The 20,858-nt window shown below is 41.5% G+C and overlaps 1 protein-coding gene across 2 annotated transcripts; it reads right to left on the reverse strand.

Moving 5' to 3' along the window:
• Positions 1-7,244: 7,244 nt before the first annotated feature.
• LOC110535855 (negative elongation factor B) lies at positions 7,245-20,813 on the reverse strand. Of its 2 annotated transcripts, XM_021621193.3 has the most exons (13): positions 20,490-20,813; positions 15,757-15,917; positions 15,518-15,617; positions 15,107-15,337; positions 14,116-14,301; positions 13,843-13,955; positions 13,640-13,742; positions 13,420-13,515; positions 13,055-13,197; positions 12,496-12,602; positions 12,248-12,389; positions 8,283-8,391; positions 7,245-7,944 (listed from the first exon to the last, which is right to left on the reverse strand). In XM_021621193.3, exons 1-13 carry the CDS (start codon positions 20,589-20,591, stop codon positions 7,786-7,788), a joined length of 1,752 nt encoding a protein of 583 aa, XP_021476868.1. In that variant the 5' UTR covers positions 20,592-20,813; the 3' UTR covers positions 7,245-7,785. The 2 variants fall into 2 exon arrangements, with proteins under 2 accessions (XP_021476868.1, XP_090046532.1); XM_090190406.1 differs by lacking the exons at positions 15,107-15,337; positions 15,518-15,617; positions 15,757-15,917; positions 20,490-20,813 and adding an exon at positions 14,390-14,506.
• Between the last annotated feature and the right edge of the window lie 45 nt (positions 20,814-20,858).

Below are 20,858 nucleotides of genomic sequence, written 5' to 3' on the forward strand. Positions count from 1 at the left end.
AATGGGATTGGAGTCGAGGGAAAATAAATACATCCTATCAATTAAGTTGCCAGAAATCATTGTGCAATAAAACAGTGCAATAAAACACGTCAGAGTAGGCCGAAGTGGTGGCATTAGTTAGAAATATTCACACTTATCATATTGTCGCACTGTGTGCAGCCTTTGCATTTATAGGCGTAAAAGAGCCTGGCTCATTCTTTTGTGGCTAGCAGTTGGCAGGGATCAATTCGTCGCGTAAATTACGACCTACGATCTATATTGCATAAATGGTGTGTTTTAAATTCAGCTGGCAAAGCTGGATCAGATGATAAAACATGCCAGTGTTTCTCGACAGCATCTCCCACTTTGCGCGAGTTCAAATAATGTGTGGGGGTGAACATTAATTACATTGTTCTTTAGGTTCTAGTTGGTCTTTTTTGTAGCAGTTCATCTCATGTTTTCCCCAATGCCAAATTAAGAGCTTCATCCACACATTGTGGAGAGTTGCCTCTTACTAGAAACCTATTGGGCATCTCCGCAGCTTTTTCTAGATAGTCCTCTGTGGAGTGGTATATAGGGCGCAGTCTGAAAAACGGGCTTCTTGGAAGTCTTTTTAATGGATCAGGGAGGAAGATGGCCCCCTGTATTAAAGTATTTCTGTCCGTTTCTTTTCTGTACAGAGTTGTAAACTGGGTTCCATTCGATTTCTCAATCCACATATCAAGGTAATAAACACGTTTAGTGTCACATCAATAGTGAATCTGAGATTAAGGTCAATGTCATTAAGTAATGCCATACAGTCTGACAGCTATTCTCCAGTTACTCCCCATATGCAAAACAAGGCACCAATATATCGATACCACTTCAGGATTTGGCCAAACCCTCCCCTAACCTGGACAACGCTGGGCGAATTGTGCGCAGCCCTATGTGACTCTAGATCATAGCCGGTTGTGATACAGCCCGGGATCGAACCAGGGTCTGTAGTGACGCCTCTAGCATTGAGATGCAGTGCCTTAGACTGCTGCGCCACTCGGGAGCTCCAAATAAAATGTTAGCATAGCTTGGAGCGAATGTGGAGCCCATCAACCATTTAATTTGTGTGGAAGTAGTATTCATCATCAAACCTGAATTACAGTGGGAAGAAAAATTATGTGACCCCTTGGATTTAATAACTGGTTGACCCTCCTTTGGCAGCAATAACCTCAACCAAATGTTTTCTGTAGTTGCGGATCAGACCTGCACAATGGTCAGGAGGAATTTTGGACCATTCCTCTTTACAAAATTGTTTCAGTTCAGCAATATTCTTGGGATGTCTTGTGTGAACTGCGCTCGAGTTCATTCCACAGCATCTCAATTGGGTTGAGGTCAGGACTCTGACTGTGCCACTCCAGAAGGCGTATTTTCTTCTGTTCAAGCAATTCTGTTGATTTACTTCTGTGTTTTGGGTCGTTGTTCTGTTGTATCACCCAACTTCTGTTGAGCTTCAACTGGCGGACAGATAGCCTTACATTCTCCTGCAAAATGTCTTGGGAATTCATTTTTCTGTCAATGATAGGAAGCTGTTCAGGCCCTGAGGCCGCAAAGCAGCCCCAAACCATGATGCTCCCTCCACCATACTTTACAGTTGGGATGAGGTTTTGATGTTGGTGTGCTGTGCCTTTTTCTCTCAGATTTGAGCTAATATCCCTTTGGAACACATGTGAAGGACCAACACTAATTGTTCTATATAAACGTTTATTATTAAAGTTGTCTCTGAATCTGTTCTTTGTATTTTTCAGTCTAAAATGACCACAGCACCCCCCTTGTCTGCAGGTTTGATAACCAAAGACGAGTCTTTCATTACTTTGTCTATCCTGGTGAGGTTCTTCTGAATATGGTTTATTTTTATTGTATATACAGACATGGCTTCTTGTTCAACTAAACCTACAACAGGTATTATTTGAGGGGTTGTTAACCATGGGACAGAATTTACTTTGGGGCTTAAAATGAGTAAAGTTATTTGTTAGGTTTCTAGGCTAGAAACAGTATTTTGGGAAAACACACGTTTAAGTTTAATCTTGCGAAATAATTAACACATATACTTTCGTAACAAATGGTTTGTCTGTACATGTAGGTACAAAAGAGGCCCTGAGATAAGACTGAGCCTTGTGCGTCAGTGAGCTTTTTTTTGAGAGAGAGGTTTCTTATCGATTATGCTGTAGCTCCGTGTCCACAGTCTGTGTTCCTGGTCCCCTCTGACCGCTTGCCTCTCCTGCATAGTTTATTTTTGAAGCCTTGTTGTACTGCTTTCGGCAACAATAAAAAAAAAAAACTGTTTGTGTGCGATGGTAGCTGGAGTCGCTGTCTGTAGGGAATTTGCTCTCAGTGGATGCAGAGTCTGTGTCCGAGTCTCTGTCCCCCCCGCGGTCAGTGGTGCGTGCCTATGTCGGCCTCTCGGTGCTCCCGTCCTTGGGCCTTCCCATGCATAAAACTGGTTGAGCTGGTAGTCCTCGGTCTCACTGATATATCTTGATCTTTGTTGCTTGTAGGAAGTCTCTGTATTACCCAATGGATTGGTTGATTGTGTCGTCTATGGCTGTGAAGTCCGAGCCAAGAATCTCCTTCATTATAACCTCATGTTTCACTGAGCTTAACTTGAACCTTTGTCACTTCCTTTGACGCGTTTCTTATTTTTTATTCAATTGTTACCATGCACCTGCAACAAAGTTCCGTCTGAATTTTGATGACGAGACAATAAAGGACAGCCTAAATTTGTACATTTATAGGTCATCATGTACCCTACCCACCACAGTCCTATACATACATGCATACAGTGCCTACGGAAAGTATTCAGACCAATTTACTTTTCCCACATTTTGTTACGTTACAGCTGTATTCTAAATTGGATTAAATTTGATTTCAAATCTTCAGCAAATCTACACACAACACCCCATAATGACAATGTGAAAACAGGTTTAGACATTTCTGCAAATGTATTTAAAAAACATTTTTTTAAGAATTTGGAAAGGCACACACCTGTCCATATAATCCCACATTTGCCAGTGCATGTCAGAGCAAAAACAAAGCCATGAGGTCGAAGGAATTGTCCGTAGAGCTCAGAGATAGGATTGTGTCGAGCCACAGATCTGGGGAAGGGTACCAAAACATTTCTGCAGCATTGAAGGTCTCAAAGAACACAGTGGCCTCCATCATTCTTCAATGGAAGAAACTTGGAACCACCAAGAGTCTTCCTAGAGCTGGCCGCCCAGCCAAACTGAGCAATCGTGGGAGAAGGGCCTAGGAGGTAACCAATAACCTGATGGTCACTGACAGAGCTCCTCTGTGGAGATGGGAGAACCTTCCAGAAGGACAACCATCTCTGCAGCACTCCATCAATCAGGCCTTCATGGTAGTGTCCAGGCAGAAGCCACTTCTCAATAAAAAAAAAAAAGACACATGACAGCCCACTTGGAGTTTTCCCAAAAGGCAACTAAAGAACTCTCAGACCAAAAGAAACAAGATTCTCTGGTCTGATGAAACCAAGATTGAACTCTTTGGCCTGAATGGCAAGCCTGGAGGAAACCTGGCACCAACCCTACGGTGAAGCACTGTAGGGTTGTAAACAACTCTGCACCGGGCTCAATCCTATAGAAAATGTGTGGGAAGAACTGAAAAAGTGTATGTGAGCAAGGAGACTTACAAAACTCAGTTACACCAGCTCTGTCAGAAGGAATGGGCCAACATTTACCCAACATATTGTGGGAAGCTTGTGGAAGGCTACCCAACATATTTGTCCCAAGTTAAACAATTTAAAGGCAATGCTACCAAATACTAATTGAGTGTGTGTAAACTTCTGACTGACTGGGAATGTGATGAAAGAAATAAAAAGCTGAAATAAATAATTCTCTACTATTATTCTGACATTTCACATTCTTAAAATAAAAATGGTGATCCTAACTGACCTAAGACAGGGAATTTTTTACTAGGATTAAATGTCAGGAATTGTGAAAAACTGAGTTTAAAAATGTATATAAACTTCAACACACACACAGACACACGCACACACACACACACACACACACCTACTCCTGAAGGACACACCTACTCCTTCAAGGTTTTTTCTTTATTTTTTATATTTTCTACATTGTAGAATAATAGTGAAGACATCAAAACTATAAAATAACACATGAAATCATGTAGTAACCAAATTCAAAATATATTGTAGATTCTTCAAAGTAGCCACCCTTTGCCTTGACAGCTTTGCACACACTTGGAATTCTCTCAGCTAGCTTCCGGTCACCTTGAATGCATTTCAATTAACAGGTGTACCTTGTTAAAAGTTCATTTGTGGAATTACTTGACTTCTTAGTGCGTTTGAGCCAATCAGTTGTGTTGTGACAAGGTAGGGTGGTGTACAGAAGATGGTATTTCACCAAATAGGGCCAAGGCCATATTACGGCAAGAACAGCTCAAATAAGAAAAGCGAAACACCAGTCCATCATTACTTTAAGACATGAAAGTCAGTCAATGTGGAAAATGTCAAGAACTTGTCAAGAAGTGCAGTCGCAAAAACCATCAAGCGCTATGAAACTGTCTCTCATGAGGACCGCCACAGGAAAGGAAGACCCAGAGTTACCTCAGCTGCATAGGATAAGTTCATTAGAGATAACTGCACCTCAGATCTTAGCCCAAATAAATGCTTCAAAGAGTTCAAGTAACAGACACATCTCAACATCAACTGTTCAGAGACTGCATGAATTAGGTCTTCATGGTCTAATTGCTACAAAGAAACCACTACTGAAGGACACCAATAAGAAGAAGAGACTTGCTTGGGCCAAGAAACACAAGCAATGGATGTTAGACTTGTGTACATCTGTCCTTTGGTCTGATGATTCCAAATTTGAGATTTTTGGTTCCATCCACCATCCATCTTTGTGAGACGCAGAGTAGGTGACCGGATGATCTCTGCATGTGTGGTTCCCAACGTGAAGCATGGAGGAGGAGGTATGATGGTGCTTTGCTTGTAACACTATCATGATTTATTTAGAATTCAAAGCACACTTAACCAGTATGGCTACCACATCATTCTGAAGGAATACGCCATCCCATCTGGTTTACGCTTAGTGGGACTATCATTTGTTTTTCAACAGGACAATGACCCAACACACCTCCAGGCTGTGTAAGGGCCATTTGACCAAGAAGGAGAGTGATGGAGTGCTGCATCAGATAACCTGGCCTCCACAATCACCCGACGTCAACCCAATTGAGATGGTTTGGGAAGAGTTGGACTGCAGAGTGAAGGAAAATCAGCCAACAAATGCTCAGCATATGTGGGAACTCCTTCCAGACGGTTGGAAAAGCATGCCAGGTGAAGCTGGTTGAGAGAATACCAAGAGAGCACAAATCCGTCAAGGCAAAGGGTGGCTATTTTGAAGAATCTCAAGTGTTAAACAAATCAAAATATATTTTATACTTTTTTGGTTACTACATGAATCCATACAGTGGGGAGAACAAGTATTTGATAACCAGCAAAATCGGCAGTGTTTCCTACTTACAAAGCATGTAGAGGTCTGTAATTTTTTATCATAGGTACACTTTAACTGTGAGAGACGGAATCTAAAACAAAAATCCAGAAAATCACATTGTATGATTTTTAAGTAATTAATTTGCATTTTATTGCATGACATACGTAAGTATTTGATCACCTACCAACTAGTAAGAATTCCAGCTCTCACAGACCTGTTAGTTTTTTTTAAGAAGCCCTCCTGTTCTCCACTCATTACCTGTATTAACTGCACCTGTTTGAACTCATTACCTGTACAAAAGACCTGTCCACACACTCAAACAGACTCCAACCTCTCCACAATGGCCAAGACCGGAGAGCTGTGTAAGGACATCAGGGATAAAATTGTAGACCTGCACAAGGCTGGGATGGGCTACAGGACAATAGGCAAGCAGCTTGGTGAGAAGGCAACAACTGTTGGCGCAATTATTAGAAAATGGAGGAAGTTCAAGATGACGGTCAATCACCCTCGGTCTGGGGCTCCATGCAAGATCTCACCTCGTGGGGCAATGATCATGAGGAAGGTGAGGGATCAGCCCAGAACTACACGGCAGGACCTGGTCAATGACCCGAAGAGAGCTGGGACCACAGTCTCAAAGAAAACCCTTAGTAACACACTACGCCGTCATGGATTAAAATCCTGCAGCGCATGCAAGGTCCCCCTGCTCAAGCCAGCGCATGTCCAGGCCCGTCTGAAGTTTGCCAATGACCATCTGGATGATCCAGAGGAGGAATGGGAGAAGGTCATGTGGTCTGATGAGACAAAAAAATAGAGCCTTTTGGTCTAAACTCCACTCGCCGTGTTTGGAGGAAGAAGAAGGATGAGTACAACCCCAAGAACACCATCCCAACCGTGAGGCATGGAGGTGGAAACGTCATTCTTTGGGGATGCTTTCCTGCAAAGGGTACAGGACGACTGCACCGTATTGAGGGGAGGATGGATGGGGCCATGTATCGCGAGACCTCCTTCCCTCAGTAAGAGCATTGAAGATGGGTCGTGGCTGGGTCTTCCAGCATGACAACAATCCAAAACTCACAGCCAGGGCAACTAAGGAGTGACTCCGTAAGAAGCATCTCAAGGTCCTGGAGTGGCCTAGCCAGTCTCCAGACCTGAACCCAATAGAAAATCTTTGGAGGGAGCTGAAAGTCCGTATTGCCCAGCAACAGCCCCCAAACCTGAAGGATCTGGAGAAGGACTGTATGGAGGAGTGGGCCAAAATCCCTGCTGCAGTGTGTGCAAACCTGGTCAAGTACTACAGGAAACATATGATCTCTGTAATTGAAAACAAAGGTTTCTGTACCAAATATTAAGTTGTGCTTTTCTGATGTATCAAATACCCTATATCATGCAATAAAATGCAAATGAATTACTAAAAATCATACAATGTGATTTTCTGGATTTTTGTTTTAGATTCCGTCTCTCACAGTTGAAGTGTACCTATGATAAAAATTACAGACCTCTCTACATGCTATGTAAGTAGGAAAACCTGCAAAATCAGCAGTTTGTCAAATACTTGTTCTCCCCACTGTATGTGTCATTTCATAGTGTTGATGTCTTTCCTATTATTCTACAGCGTAGAAAATAGTCAAAATAAAGAAACTCTTGAATGAGTAGGTGTTTCCAAACTTTTGACTGGTACTGTATGTATGATTACTTAATTCCAGTACTAGTCAAATTGCTTCCCTTGACAACTTTAATGTTTGAAAATATTTGGGGACTTAATTTCTAAATAATTATTTTATTTACAGCTTGTTTCACCACTGACACAAACCAAACAACAGTAGGCCTACACACATTGACATTCAGTCTAGATAGATAGCTACAGTACATATTAAAACATACTTTGAACAATAATTCAGCAAGACTACATATTAATAAAAGTAATAACTGCCATCGAATTACATTTGTAAAGCTGGAAGACTGCTTAAAAATAGACCGCTTTAAAATAAAACAAGCACTGTGGCCCATTTGGTCCAGCCTCCGTCTTCATACACTTTACCATCTCTTCAATAAAGCAAAACAAATTACAAAAGGAGTGGGACTGCCCCATTCCTTAAAAATACATTTAAAAAAATAACCAAGCATTAGAAAACAAACTAAACCTTGACCATAGTCACCATAGAGGAAATTGCATATTGTAATGTTCATTATGCCGTTTTTTTTTTAACGTTTTCACGAGCCGACCTCAATTCTACATGTAATATCAGCGTCCTTTTTTCAAACCACTAGGTTTGTTTCTTTCGATGCGTCCTACCTCCTCCTCTCAAAGTGGTGTGGTTGGAGTGGAGGCTGTCGTGGGCACTGTAACAGGATGGAGCCCCAGGTCCAGAGAGGGGGCTTCGTCTGGCTGGGCAGGACTCTTCTTTTGGGCCTCCAGTTTCTCTGTCAGCTGGGTGTACAACTCCTTCACCTGGTCACTGCTCTATAGACACCAGACAAGCACAGAGAATGAGGAATATGGAAATACAGGAGTTTCCTATGTCCCTGACTTTGTGACATAACCAGAAAAATGCTGACTTTAGTTACAGTACAAGCCACAGGTGGAGTAAAACATGAATAAAAATACACAACACCTAGTGTGAGCCACATACTAGAAATATTAATCTAACCTCAATCACTGAGCTTATGCGGTTAATACAATGTTCTCATGCGGAAAATGCATGATTACATCATAAGTTAATCAGATGTCTCAATGACATGCATTGTTCGGATCCGGTTTCAAGCTACAAAAAAAATACATCCAAATGGCAGCTTGCCCACCTGTTTTGGGGGTTCCAGGGTTTTTAGTAAGGTCTCCACACAAGATGGCAACACTTTGTGGTGAAGGTGAAGCAACAGACGTAGGGTGTGTCTGTGGACATTCTCTTTGCTGGAATACACAAAAATATATATGTCAGGGAGTTATGGGTTTCATGAGATAAGGCAAAATATGTAACCATTTGTATAGGAAGTGCTGTATTCAGTCATTCATTAATATATATATTAATATATATATATAAATATATATATATATATATATATATATATATATATATATATATATATATATATATATATATATACATACATACATACAGTTGAAGTCGGAAGTTTACATACACTTAGGTTGGAGTCATTATAACTTGTTTTTCAACCACTCCACAAATTTCTTGTTAACTCACTATAGTTTTGGCAAGTCAGTTAGGACATCTACTGTGCATGAAAGTCATTTTTCCAACAATTGTTTACAGACAGATTATTTCACTTATAATTCACTGTGTCACAATTCCAGTAGGTCAGAAGTTACATACACTAAGTTGACTGTGCCTTTAAACAGCTTGGACAATTCCAGAAAATGATGTCATGGCTTTAGAAGCTTCTGGTAGGCTAATTGACATAATTTGAGTCAATTGGAGGTGTACCTGTGTATGTATTTCAAGGCCTACCTTCAAACTAAGTGCCTCTTTGCATGACATCATTGGAAAATCAAAAGAAATCAGCCAAGACCTCAGAAGAAAAAAAAAAGGTAAACCTCCACAAGTCTGGTTCATCATTGGGAGCAATTTCCAAACGGCGTTCATCTGTACAAACAATAGTACGCAAGTATAAACACCATGGGATCACGCAGCCGTCATACCGCTCAGGAAGGAGACGCGTTCTGCCTCCTAGAGATGAACGTACTTTGATGCGAAAAGTACAAATCAATCCCAGAACAACAGCAAAGGACCTTGTGAAGATGCTGGAGGAAACGGGTATAAAAGTATCTATAGCCCCAGTAAAACGAGTCCTATATCGACATAACCTGAATTGCCGCTCAGCAAGGAAGAAGCCACTGCTCCAAAACCGCCATAAAAAAGCCAGACTACGGGTTGCAACTGCACATGGGGACAAAGATGGTACTTTTTGGAGAAATGTCCTCTGGTCTGATGAAACAAAAATATAACTGTTTGGCCATAATGACCATCATTATGTTTGGAGGAAAAAGGGGGGGGCTTGCAAGCTGAAGAACACCATCCCAACCGTGAAGCACGGGGGTTGCAGCATCATGTTGTGGGGGTGCTTCGCTGCAGGAGGGACTAGTGTACTTCACAAAATAGATGGTATCATGAGGAAAGAAAATTATGTGGATATATTGAAGCAACATCTCAAGACATCAGTCAGGAAGTTAAAGCTTGGTCACAAATGGGTCTTCCAAATGGACAATGACTCCAAGCATACTTCCAAAGTGGCAAAATGGCTTAAGGACAACAAAGTTAAGGTATTGGAATGGCCATCACAAAGCCCTGGGCTCAATCCTATAGAAATATGTGGGAAGAACTGAAAAAGCGTGTGCGAGCAAGGAGGCCTACAAACCTGACTCAGTTACACCAGCTCTGTCAGGAGGAATGGGCCAAAATTCACCCAATCTTACTGTGGGAAGCTTGTAGAAGGCTACCCAACACGTTTGACCCAAGTTAAACAATTTAAAGGCAATAGTACCAAATAATAATTCAGTGTATGTAAACTTCAGACCCACTGGGAATGTGATGAAAGAAATAAAAGCTCAAATAAAATTGTTCTCTCTACTATTATTCTGACATTTCACATTCTTAAAATAAAGTGGTGATCCAAACGGACCTAAAACAGGGCATTTTTACTTGGATTAAATGTCAGGAATTGTGAACATTTTTGTTTAAATGTATTTGGCTAAGGTGTATGTAAACTTCTGACTTCAACTATACATAAATACATACATACATGCAGTTGAAGTCGGACAATTCATGGCTTGGTTTTTGCTCTGACGTCCACTGTGGGACCTTATATAGAAAGGTGTGCCTTTCCAAGTCATGTCCAATCATTTGAATTTACCACAAGTGGACTCTAATCAAGTTGTAAAAACATCTGAAGGATGATCAATGGAAACAGGATGCATTTTGTATAAATTTGCACACAAAAAAATACATCTGTTTTTGCATTGTCATTATGGTGTATTGTGTGTAGATTGATAAAAAAAAACATTTTTTTAATTTAATACATTTAAAAATTAGGCTGTAACGTAACAAAATAGGTAAAAAGGGAACCCGATGGTCACACTGACAGAGCTCCTCTGTGGAGATTATTCTAGAAAGACAACCATCTCTGCAGCACTCTACCAATCAGGCCTTTATGGTAATGTGGCCAGATGGAAGTCACTCCTCAGTAAAAGGCATGATAGCCCGCTTGGAGTTTGGCCAAAGGCACCTAAAGAACTCTCGATAAGCGATAAGAAACAAGATTCTCTGGTCTGATGAAACCAAGATTGAACTATTTTGCCTGAATGCCAAGTGTCACATCTGGAAGAATCCTGAAACCTGGTGGTGGCAGCATCATGCTGTGGGGATGTTTTTCAGTGGCAGGGACTGGGAGACCAGTCAGGATCGAAGGAAAGATGAACGGAGCAAAGGTGAAGGTTCACCTTCCAACAGGACAACGACCCAAAGCACACAGCAAAGACAACGCAGGAGTGGCTTCGGGACAAATCTCTGAATGTCCCTGAGTGGCCCAGCCAGAGCCCGGACCTGAAAATAGCTGTGCAGTGACGCTCCCCATCTAACCTGACACGAACTTGAGAGGATCTGCAGAGAAGAATGGGAGAAACTCCCCAAATACAGGTGTGCCATGCTTGTAGCGTCATACACAAGAAGACTTGAGGCTGTAATTGCTACAAGAAGGTGCTTCAACAAAGTACTGAGTAAAGGGTCTGAATACTTATGTAAATGATATGTCCTTTTTAAATGTTTAATACATTTGCAAAAATGTATAATAATCAGGTTTTCCTTTGTCATTATGGGGTATTGTGTGTAGATTGAAGATTTTTTTTTAAGTATACATTTTACAATAAGGCTGTAACGTAACAAAAATGTGGGAAAGACAAGGGATCTGAATACTTTGCAAATGCACTGTAAAGTCTTATGACCAAGTATACTTTTTAAAAGAGAATGTCTTCAGTGGGGTACTTAGTATTACCGAAAATAAAATTTTTTAAACTTTGTCAGCCATGCCCTTCTAAAGAGATTTACTCTACCTGTTGAGTAATGGAATGACGTTCATATACTTTGTTGTCACTCATTAAGGAGCCTAAGCATTTCATATTTTTTTTGTGGTGTACTTAAAGGGATTGCTGTAGATCTTAAGTTTTATTTTCTTCCTTATGCCATTTCATTTTCTTCCCACGTTCATTTTATATCCTGAGATTTTTTTTGTATTCTGCAAATATTTTTTGAAAAGGGGGCAATATTGGTCAGGTATATCAGTAGACCATCTGCAATATTATTTATATTCATGTTTACAAGTACCGGTTATGTTTGGGTCCTGTCTAATTCTTTCTACAAGAGGTTCAATTGCCAGTGAAACAGGAAGGTGAGGGAGGACATCCCTGTATTGTGTTTCTTTCTAAAGCAATTCCATCAGATAATGTATTATTTTAAATATATTTTCGCTTTAGGACATTTATACACATTTTTTATATTTTTTTAAAATAAAAAATGTGTTACTTCAGATGAAAAGTTGAAATCTTCCAATGTTTTGAATAGAAAAGTCCATTCAAGACGGTCGAAAGCCTTTTTTTTATCAGCCATTATTGCGAAATCTATAGCTGTTTTTTTGCCTATTGTGAGTTCAGTATTCTACTTCAATGTCACAGATTTCATAAATGTGCAGTAAGATTTCCATCAGTTTCAAATGCAATATTTGCAGTAATCTCCTGTACGTCCCATGACAAGACCGACCTGGAGAAAGAGGCGAGGAGAAAGCCATCAAACACGGCAGAGCAGAACTCTTCAGTCCCAAACTCATCCGAGAGCAAGGTGAGGTGCCCTGTCAGGAGGTGCAGGAAGATGTCCCCAAATGCCATTTCGTTGTGGGTCTCCACTGCAGTTAAATGAAAAAAATGTTGAGAGCCAGGATAACAACAATACACGAACAGTATTTATTTCCTTCTATTATTAACCTGTGGCAAAACAAGTGCAGAACCTACCCAAAGCGGGAAGTAACCGTTGTAAGGCATTCTTGTTCCTCTGCTTGGCAATGTGGAGTGTGTAGTACAGACCTATCTCACATGCCACCCTGTTCTCCTGCAGGTACCTAGGGCAGAGGAGAATTCACTTTAAAATCAGAGGCTTCTCATTGAAACGCATTAAACATAAAGCTCTCATGTGCACCGCACATAATATTGACAATTTAAATTCACATGGAGGCGGCAGGTAGCAAAGTGGTTAGAGCGTTGGGCCAGTAACCGAAAGGTTGCTAGATCAAAACCCCGAGCTGACAAGGGGAAAAAAAAATTGGTTGTTCTGCCCCTGAACAAGGCAGTTAACCCACTGTTCCTAAGCCATCATTGTAAATAAGAATTTGTTCCCAACTGACTTTCCTAGTAAAATAAAGGTTAAATAAAATATATGTATATTTTTGAATATCAATACGACGTGTTTTACATTCTATATTTTTATAAAACATTTAATTAGAGCCATTAGAGCCAAAGTAACATGTTCCATTCTAACCCCATCCCCTGTGTGACAGCCCATCCCAGTGCTTACTTGTTGAAGGCATCAGGCAGGGCTGTGGGATAAGTGAGGGAGGTCTTCTCCTCACTGGGGAGCTTCTGTTCTACGGTGAAGGTGTAGTCGTCCACAACTACTGACAACATGGCTGGTAGAAAACGGGTTACAACCTCCAGTTCCTGAGGGGGAACGAATCAAATATGATGAGTCTCTGCACCGGCTGGTTACGTCACATCTACGCCATCTAGCAGTGGTAATTGTAAAGAGGTTGTTTTCCAGCTCTGTGAGTCAAACTATTGTTACTGTGTAGCGGATAAGAAATATATTACACTCGTTAACTCACTGAAGAAAAACACATGATTATAAAATAATACTAGTGGAAACAAGAAGTGAATTCATACCAATCTGGGCTCTTTAAAGACTTGGCTGTCAATCATATCCCAAGCCCCTTGTCCAAGAGACAGCATTCTAAGCAGCAGCATCAGGTCTGGACTGTCCTGTTCATTCCCACAGAAATATCTCTCTTCAGTAGTGGCAGTAAGTTTCCCCATAGCATTGACATAATATAGAAATGGATAGAAAGAACATTAAGACCACAAAAGACAACATTGAACGTCTTACTCTGGGTAGAGCGTCCTGGCTGAGCAATTCTTGCAAGTTTCGGACCGTACTCAAAACCAGGGTGTTACAGGCAAATGGGTCGCACAGGATCATGGACAGGTCCCTGGAAACCAAGAAGACCCACAACATTTGTCACATCTTTTTATGAATCCTACAATCATAAGCCATGTTCAATCACATTTCCTCCACTCTTCTTTTCTCACCCAAGTACTTGCTCCTGTCCTTTCTTCACTCCATCCAGAAAACCTTGCAATTCCCGGGCTCGCTTGGCATCCACAAACTTCTCACGGATACAGGCATCCAAGCACCAGGTGAACTGCCAAGAAAGACATAAATACGGCACTCTGCATCAGCATGAACATTCACCACCGTATTTGCATGCTTTTTGAAATCAATACGATTTCTGTTTCAGTTTGCCTACAGAAGAAGGCAACTCAGATCAGTTGCAGTGTCTCTTTCCTAGGAATTAAGCATACCTTGTGGCAGGGGTCTACTGAACAGATCTCACTGATGTCCAGGTCATGGAGGGACATGAGCAGCTCTGCACGCAGGGTGCAATAGTGGACGTTACGTGTACGCAGGAAGAGGGTTCGCAGGAACTGAAGTACCATGTCATACAGTTTCACATTCTTCCCAATCATCTGGGTCAACTTCAAGACTACCTGTACATGAAACAGAAAAAGGGTTAGCCTCTGTGAGAGAAAAATTACATATTTACCTGATTTGATATTAATAGTTAGCAATTAATACTTCTCAAATAGGAAGACATTTCTGTGCTGTTAGTGTCTGCGTATTCATGGGTTCCACTCTAGTTCCCTGCAGCTAATCTGGGCGTATGGTCACTAGAGATGGCTTGAGCTGACAAATGAGTTAAAGACCACAGTACATAGACAAGACGTGGTGGGTGTAACCGAGATAGAGATAGCCAGGAAGAGTTTAGAACAATTCCTCATTGTCTCTAAATCATTTTAGCATCTGGGGGAGACTAAGCCAGGGTGTGGTTAAGACAACAACCCACGTGCAGATAACAACAGGATGAACCCAGAGTGCCTTATGATGCTCCTTGGTCTGCATGAGGGGGATTGAACCAACCATGGCTGAGCATTGTTAGAGTCAGCTATATATAGTACTGTGCATTTGAGTAAAGGTTAGGTTACTCGGTCCAAAACTCAAGGGTGGGGGTGGGGGGTCAACCAGCCTCATTATTGCAATAATTAATTGATACTGAATAAAGATGATTGTTTGAAGAAATGACCAAGTCTCTCTCACTCTGTTAGAATTTCCACCACACCTCAAACACACCCAACTCTCTTCGGAGTTCATAGACAAAAGGTTGATTGACTAGTAAAAACTATTTTTATAACAGGCTCCTGGCCCTAATCAAAACAAATCCTTACTGGAATGTGAACTAAATCTATTGGGAATCAAAAGGCAATGAAAAGGTCCAGATGTCCTCGGGTGGCTCACCTCTCCTTGGCGTCTTGCTTTGGGGGAGGGGCTGAAGAAGTTGTGCAGAATAGAGAGATCACTGCTGAAAAGTGCTGCCTCCTTCTCCACAATATACTGCTTGAGCAGGGGCGAAACCTCATCCCCGAAGAGAGCCTGGTTGTCCTGCCAGATCTGCCTCTTCACCTCAACAGCACAGACCTTATACAGTTCCTTATCAGCCATTACAAGCTTCAGCTTTTTCTCTGGAACCTGTTCATAGCAAGTCAGTCAGGAAATACATTTCAAATACTGAGCTGTGATAGGATACCAGTGTTTTGAAGAGAGAAAACATGGCCAATGGCAGGTGCAAACAACTATAAATAGAAAAGATCTGCATTGCGGGTTAAAAGGTGCATTCACTAAAAGTATGGTGGGAAGACAGAGACTTACCTTTGGAAGATGTTTCAGAACCTGCATGACCACTGGCTGAATGGAGGGCATCTTCACCAATGGAAAACTCTTCTCTAGCAGCTCTTCAAGTTTACCATAACTGTAGAGGGAGGTGGAATACACAAACAATCAATCATGTCAAACATGTACAACGGTTTAAACGGATGATTTCGCTATACAGACCTGGTGTTTACTAGCTAACTATTAGCCAGCTATACATATGTAAAGAGATGTCGCACCGTTCCTCATCCTTGCCTTCTGCGATAGTGGCGACTCGCTCCATCAACTTGTCACGAAGCTCGTCAAAGACCGACTGGTGAAACTCCAACCGAGGAGTCCCGTGAAGGTCCAGGAAGGGAAGAGCTGACTGAAGAGTTGGCAACAAAATGCCATTTTCTGTCTGCAAACAACACATTATCAGACCGGCGGTAAGATAATAATCAATGCAGTGAAATAGTGGTGTTATTCATTTGATAAATCGAAGCAGTGATATTTTATTGTAATTCATACTCGGGGAGGTTGCTAAGTAGAGAAAGAGGATCAATCTAAATGTTGTGTTAATTAGTAACAATAATTATGAGTTAAGTGGTTAGTGAGCATAGGTCTCGTCATTCAAATAACATTAGTTAACGTTAGCTAGCTACCTTTGTTGTTAGCACATAGCTAGCTAGCCAGGTTATTTTCTGTCAAATTGTGCTACTTTGAAAACAAAGACGTGGGTGAAAATGTATTGGTCACGGGTGGCATTTTATGGGCTATTTCTAAGTTGCACAGCGGCCGCCATTGCATTACTCAATAAAAAAATATTCAAATGTGTGTGAATGTGTGTGTGTGTGTGTATATATATATATATACACATACAATCAACAAAGTACTGCATAAAGGGTGTGAATTCTTTATGTAAATGTAATGTGTGTATATATATATATATATATATATATATATATATATATATATATATATATATATATATATATATATATACACATACATATATACATACACACACATATATATACACATACATACACACACACATTACATTTACATAAAGAATTCACACCCTTTATGCAGTACTTTGTTGAAGCACCTTTGGCAGCAATTACAGCTCTTCTTGAGTATGACGCTACAAGCTTTGCACACCTCTATGAGGAGTTTCTCTCATTCTTCTCTGCAGATCCTCTCAGGCTCAGTCAGGTTGGATGGGGAGCGTCGCTGAACAGCTATGTTCAGGTCTCTCCAGAGATGTTCGATCAGGTTTAAGTCCAGGATCTGGCTGGGCCACTGAAGGACATTCAGAGACTTGTCCCGAAGCCACCCTTCAGTTGTCTTGGCTGTGTGCTTAGGGTCGTTGTTCTGTTTGAAGGTGAACCTTCGACTCAGTCTGAGGTCATGAGCAGGTTTTCATCAAGGATCTCTCTGTACTTTGCTCCGTTCATCTTTCCCTCGATCCTGACTAGTCTCCCAGTCCCTGCTGCTGAAAAACGTCCCCCACAGCATGATGCAGCCACCACCATGCTTCACCGTAAGGATGGTGTCGGGTTTTCTCCAGACGTGACGCTTGGCATTCAGGCCAAAGAGTTAAATCTTGGTTTCATCAAGCGGGCTGTCATGTGCCTTTTACTGATGAGTGGCTTCCGTCTGGCCACTCTACCATAAAGGACTGATTGGTGGAATGCTGCAGAGAAGGTTGTCCTTCAGGAAGGTTCTCCCATCTCCACAGAGAAACTCTGAAGCTCTGTCAGAGTGACCATCTGGTTCTTGGTCACCTCCCTGACCAAGGAAGGCTCTTCTCCCCTGATTGCTCACTGGAACTTCTTCCATTTAAGAAAAATGGAGGCCACTGTGTTCTTGAGAGCTTCAATGCTGCAGACATGTTTTGGTACCTTTCCCCAGATCTGTGCATCGACACAATCCTGTCGCAGAGCTCTACAGACAATTCCTTCGACCTCATGGCTTGGATTTTGCTTTCAACTATACACACAGTACCATTCAATAGTTCAGGGTCACAGACATTTCCTTGTTTTTGAAAGAAAAGCACATTTTTTGTCCACTAAAATAACATCAAATTGATCAGAAATACAGTGTAGACATTGTTAATGTTGTAAATGACTATTGTAGCTGGAAAGGGCAGATTATTAAATGGAATATCTACATAGGCGTACAGAGGCCTATTCTCAGCAACCATCAGTCCTGTGTTCCAATGGCACATTGTGTTAGCTAATCCAAGTTTATCATTTTAAAAGGCTAATTGATCATTAGAAAACCCTTTTGCAATTATGTTAGCAAAGCTGAAAACTGATGTCCTGGTTAAAGAAGCAATAATACTGGCCTTCTTTAGACTAGTTGAGTATCTGGAGCATAGGCATTTGTGGGTTCGATTACAGGCTCACAATGTCCAGAAACAAGAACTATCTTCTGAAACTCTTCAGACTATTCTTGTTCTGAGAAATGAAGGCTATTCCATGCGAGAAATTGCCAAGCAACTGAAGATCTCATACAACGCTGTGTACTACTCCCTTCACAGAACAGCGCAAACTGGCTCTAACCAGAATAGAAAGAGGAGTGGGAGGCCCTGGTGCACAACTGAGCAAGAGGAAAAGTACATTAGAGTGTCTAGTTTGAGAAACAGACACCTCACACTGTTTTAAGGCAGGTCCTCACCAGACATCACCGGCAACAACATTGCCTATGGGCACAAACCCACTGTCGCTGGACCAGACAGGACTGGCAAAAAGTGCTCTTCACTGACGAGTCGCGATTTTGTCTCATCAGGGGTGATGATCGGATTCCCGTTTATCGTCCAATTTGGAGGTGAAGCGTCCGTCATGGTCTGGGGAAGTGTGTCACAGCATCATTGGACTGTGCTTCTTGTTATTGCAGGCAATCTCAATGCTGTGCGTTACAGGGAAGACATCCTCCTCCCTCACGTGGTATCCTTCCTGCAGGCTCATCCTGACATGACCCTCCAGCATGACAATGCCACCAGTCATACTGCTCGTTCTGTGTGTGATTTCCTGCAAGACAGGAATGTCAGTGTTCTGCCATGGCCAGCGAAGAACCCGGATCTCAATCCAATTGAGCACATCTGGGACCTGTTGTGTCTGAGGGAGAGGGCTAGGGCCATTCCCCCCCAGAAATGTCTGTGAACTTGCAGGTGCCTTGGTAGAAGAGTGGGGTAACATCTCACAGCAAAAACAGGCAAATCTGGTGCAGTCCATGAGGAGGAGATGCACTGCAGCACTTAATGCAACTGGAGACCACACCAGATACTGACTGTTACTTTGATTTTGACCCCCCCTTTGTTCAGGGACACATTATACAATTTCTGTTAGTCACATGTCTGTGGAACTTGTTCAGTTTATGTCTCAATTGTTGAATCTTGTCATGTTCGTACAGTTATTTACACATATTAAGTTTGCTGAAAATAAACGCAGTTGACAGTGAGAGGATGTTTCTTTTTTTCCTGAGTTTAGTACCTGCAAAACACCAGTCGCATCATACGAGTAGGGGTGTTAACCCCGGTGTCCTGGCTAAATTCCCAATCTGGCCCTCAAACCATCAAGGTCACCTAATAATCCCCAGTTTACAATTTGCTCTTTCATCCCCCTCCTTTTCCCTATAACTATTCCCAAGGTCGTTGTTGCAAATGAGAACGTGTTCTCAGTCAATTTACCTGGTAAAATAACGGATAAATAAAAATAATCGTCAACAGTGAAGAGGAGACTCCGGGATGCTGGCCTTCTAGGCAGAAATCTCCTATCCAGTGTCTGTTATTTTGCCCATCTTAATCTTTTCTTTTTATTCGCCAGTCTGATAGGGCTTTTTCTTTGCAACTCTGCCTAGAAGGCCAGGATCCAGGAATCGCCTCTTCACTGTGGACGTTGAGACTGGTGCTTTTACAGCGGGAGGCGGGGCCCCACCGTCTGCTCGTTGAGAACGATACGTGCTTTCGTGTCGAGTCTCCAATAACACCAGAAAAAGTCGCTAGTCGCTTTTTTGAACATGTATCGCTAGAGGGGTCTGAATACTCGCTAAATATAGCAACAAAGTCGCTAATTGACAACACTGGAACTAGCAACCCTGTCCTCTCTTGCCCTTTCTTTGCTGTGAACGATGCACGTTTGTGTTATCGTAGTAGATAGACTACGACAAAGTTTCCTCCATTGCAAAAATACTGAATCGTAGGAGTCAATACCTAGCGGAATCGAAGCTTGAGACCCAGAAATGGGAGTCGACGGCAAGCAGTTGAGGAATATTTTATTTTGGCAACTATGGGACTGGTTTAGATTGTTCACATGTAAAAAAAAAAAAAAAAAACAACATATGAGACGAAATATAGTTTACATCTGCACGTGTCTCATACATCGTTACAGTTGCTGGTTAGCTAGCTATTGGATTTTTTTTAACATGTTGACATGAAATATCTCAAAACAATACATGGTATCATGAACAAGATGAAACGAGTCCCTACAAGGCCGTTTCATTGTTGGTAGCTAACGTTATCTGGCCATCCAGAATCACAACTACTCGCGGACTTCTGCCCCATTGAAGTGTCCACATCGTTTTTGTGACGTCAGCTAACCCACCTATCTAAAGGCTATACTGCCTTTGCTTTGTTGTCACTGAAACATTATGTTAGCTGCAACGGTGTTAAAACCGGCTATGAAAGTAGAGGGCTTTGTTTCTAGAACCATACCGCAATTGAGAATCGATTCACCTTTAGTAGAGTATTTGGCAGCTAGAGCCAATTCGCCAACAAATAGAATACTTGAAATAAAGTAGGAGTAACGTACGGCTATTTTAGTGCAAGACTATTGGACTAACGTTGTTTAAATGACAGCGGTACGTTAACTACCCACTTAAATTATAATTATGGTCAATAATGTACACAACGCACAGCTTGAACCACTTTGCAGATCCGCTAGTATCATCATGTTTAGCTGTGGTTAGCTAAAGCTACTTAGCTTACCTGAAACTGGTCAATGGCTTTCAGAGGCTCTGTGCAGTTAGTCAGTGTTTCTTTTAGATCCTCGCCATTGGATATCCCAAGTTCAGGTAGGCCCGCAAACATTTTCAATTGTGTACGCTATAACTACACATACATTTAATTAAAGAAACATAGGGCGAATAATGCAATATATTCGTAAACGAATGACTACAAGTTCGATAATTTATTTTTTAGCTAATGACGCACGATTCATGTAAGCAGTGCACCCAGTAAAGAGGCCGATGTGCACAAACAATCCGAAACGCAATTATTTCCGCTTCTCCATAGAATGACATATTGGAACCCGGATTTCGTCAACCATTTCAAGAATACAACATGAATTAGGAACAG

This window comes from Oncorhynchus mykiss, chromosome 11, assembly GCF_057628025.1.
Source record: "Oncorhynchus mykiss isolate SJ-2025 chromosome 11, ASM5762802v1, whole genome shotgun sequence".
NCBI lineage: Eukaryota > Metazoa > Chordata > Actinopteri > Salmoniformes > Salmonidae > Oncorhynchus > Oncorhynchus mykiss.